Here is a 656-nt window from a genome sequence, read left to right on the forward strand (position 1 = left end):
CAGAGTGGTGAAAGCACAGCTGGTTGGTGTTGGCAGCCTTCCCTCAGGCGGGGGCAGCGGCCACGGTGGGGGATACGGTGGTGGAAGCGGTTGGTAAAACGTTTTTCTCCACATTTTGCGAAGAATTTACATAACACAAAATGTATTCATTTACTATTTGCGAATAAATTTTTAAATAGCCTTTTCGACGTTTAATGTGTATTCCTCATGAAATGAGATGCAGTTAGAATAACAAAACAATGACAATAAAGTTGCTGATGATACTGATAATAATAATGAGAAAGCAGTTGAGTTACCCGAAATTCAAAAATAACATTCAACTAGAGAAATAGTAACATTAATAGTGAGAAAATTATGCCTACGGTAATTAAACAAGTTAATGTCTAGGAAAAAAGTAGTAATGATAATAAAAGTGACAGTAGTAATAGCAGTAATGACAGGTAGTAAGGACGTTATTGACGATGACCATGATTATGACAGTAATAAATATAAAATCATTTTCTACTGTAACCCTCTCAATTAATTCCAGCGATATATGAAAACAATAACCATAAAGAATGAATCCATAATCAAAAAACTATTCGAAATAAACAATATTTCATGTTCACGACAGAAGTTCATTGTACATAAAACTATATGCTATATTAGACATGCCC

The 656-nt window shown here is 33.8% G+C and overlaps 1 protein-coding gene across 1 annotated transcript in view; it reads left to right on the top strand.

Moving 5' to 3' along the window:
• LOC119588289 (glycine-rich cell wall structural protein 1-like) overlaps window positions 1-656 on the top strand; it is a gene marked incomplete in the record, with an annotated part of 4,263 nt that overhangs the window by 406 nt on the left and 3,201 nt on the right. Inside the window, 1 exon segment of the mRNA XM_037936983.1 lies at window positions 1-93. This exon segment is cut by the window's left edge and continues 155 nt beyond it. Within this exon segment, the coding sequence (XP_037792911.1) occupies window positions 1-93 (93 nt within the window).

Source organism: Penaeus monodon, chromosome 23 (assembly GCF_015228065.2).
Source record: "Penaeus monodon isolate SGIC_2016 chromosome 23, NSTDA_Pmon_1, whole genome shotgun sequence".
In the NCBI taxonomy this organism is placed as follows: Eukaryota; Metazoa; Arthropoda; class Malacostraca; order Decapoda; family Penaeidae; genus Penaeus; species Penaeus monodon.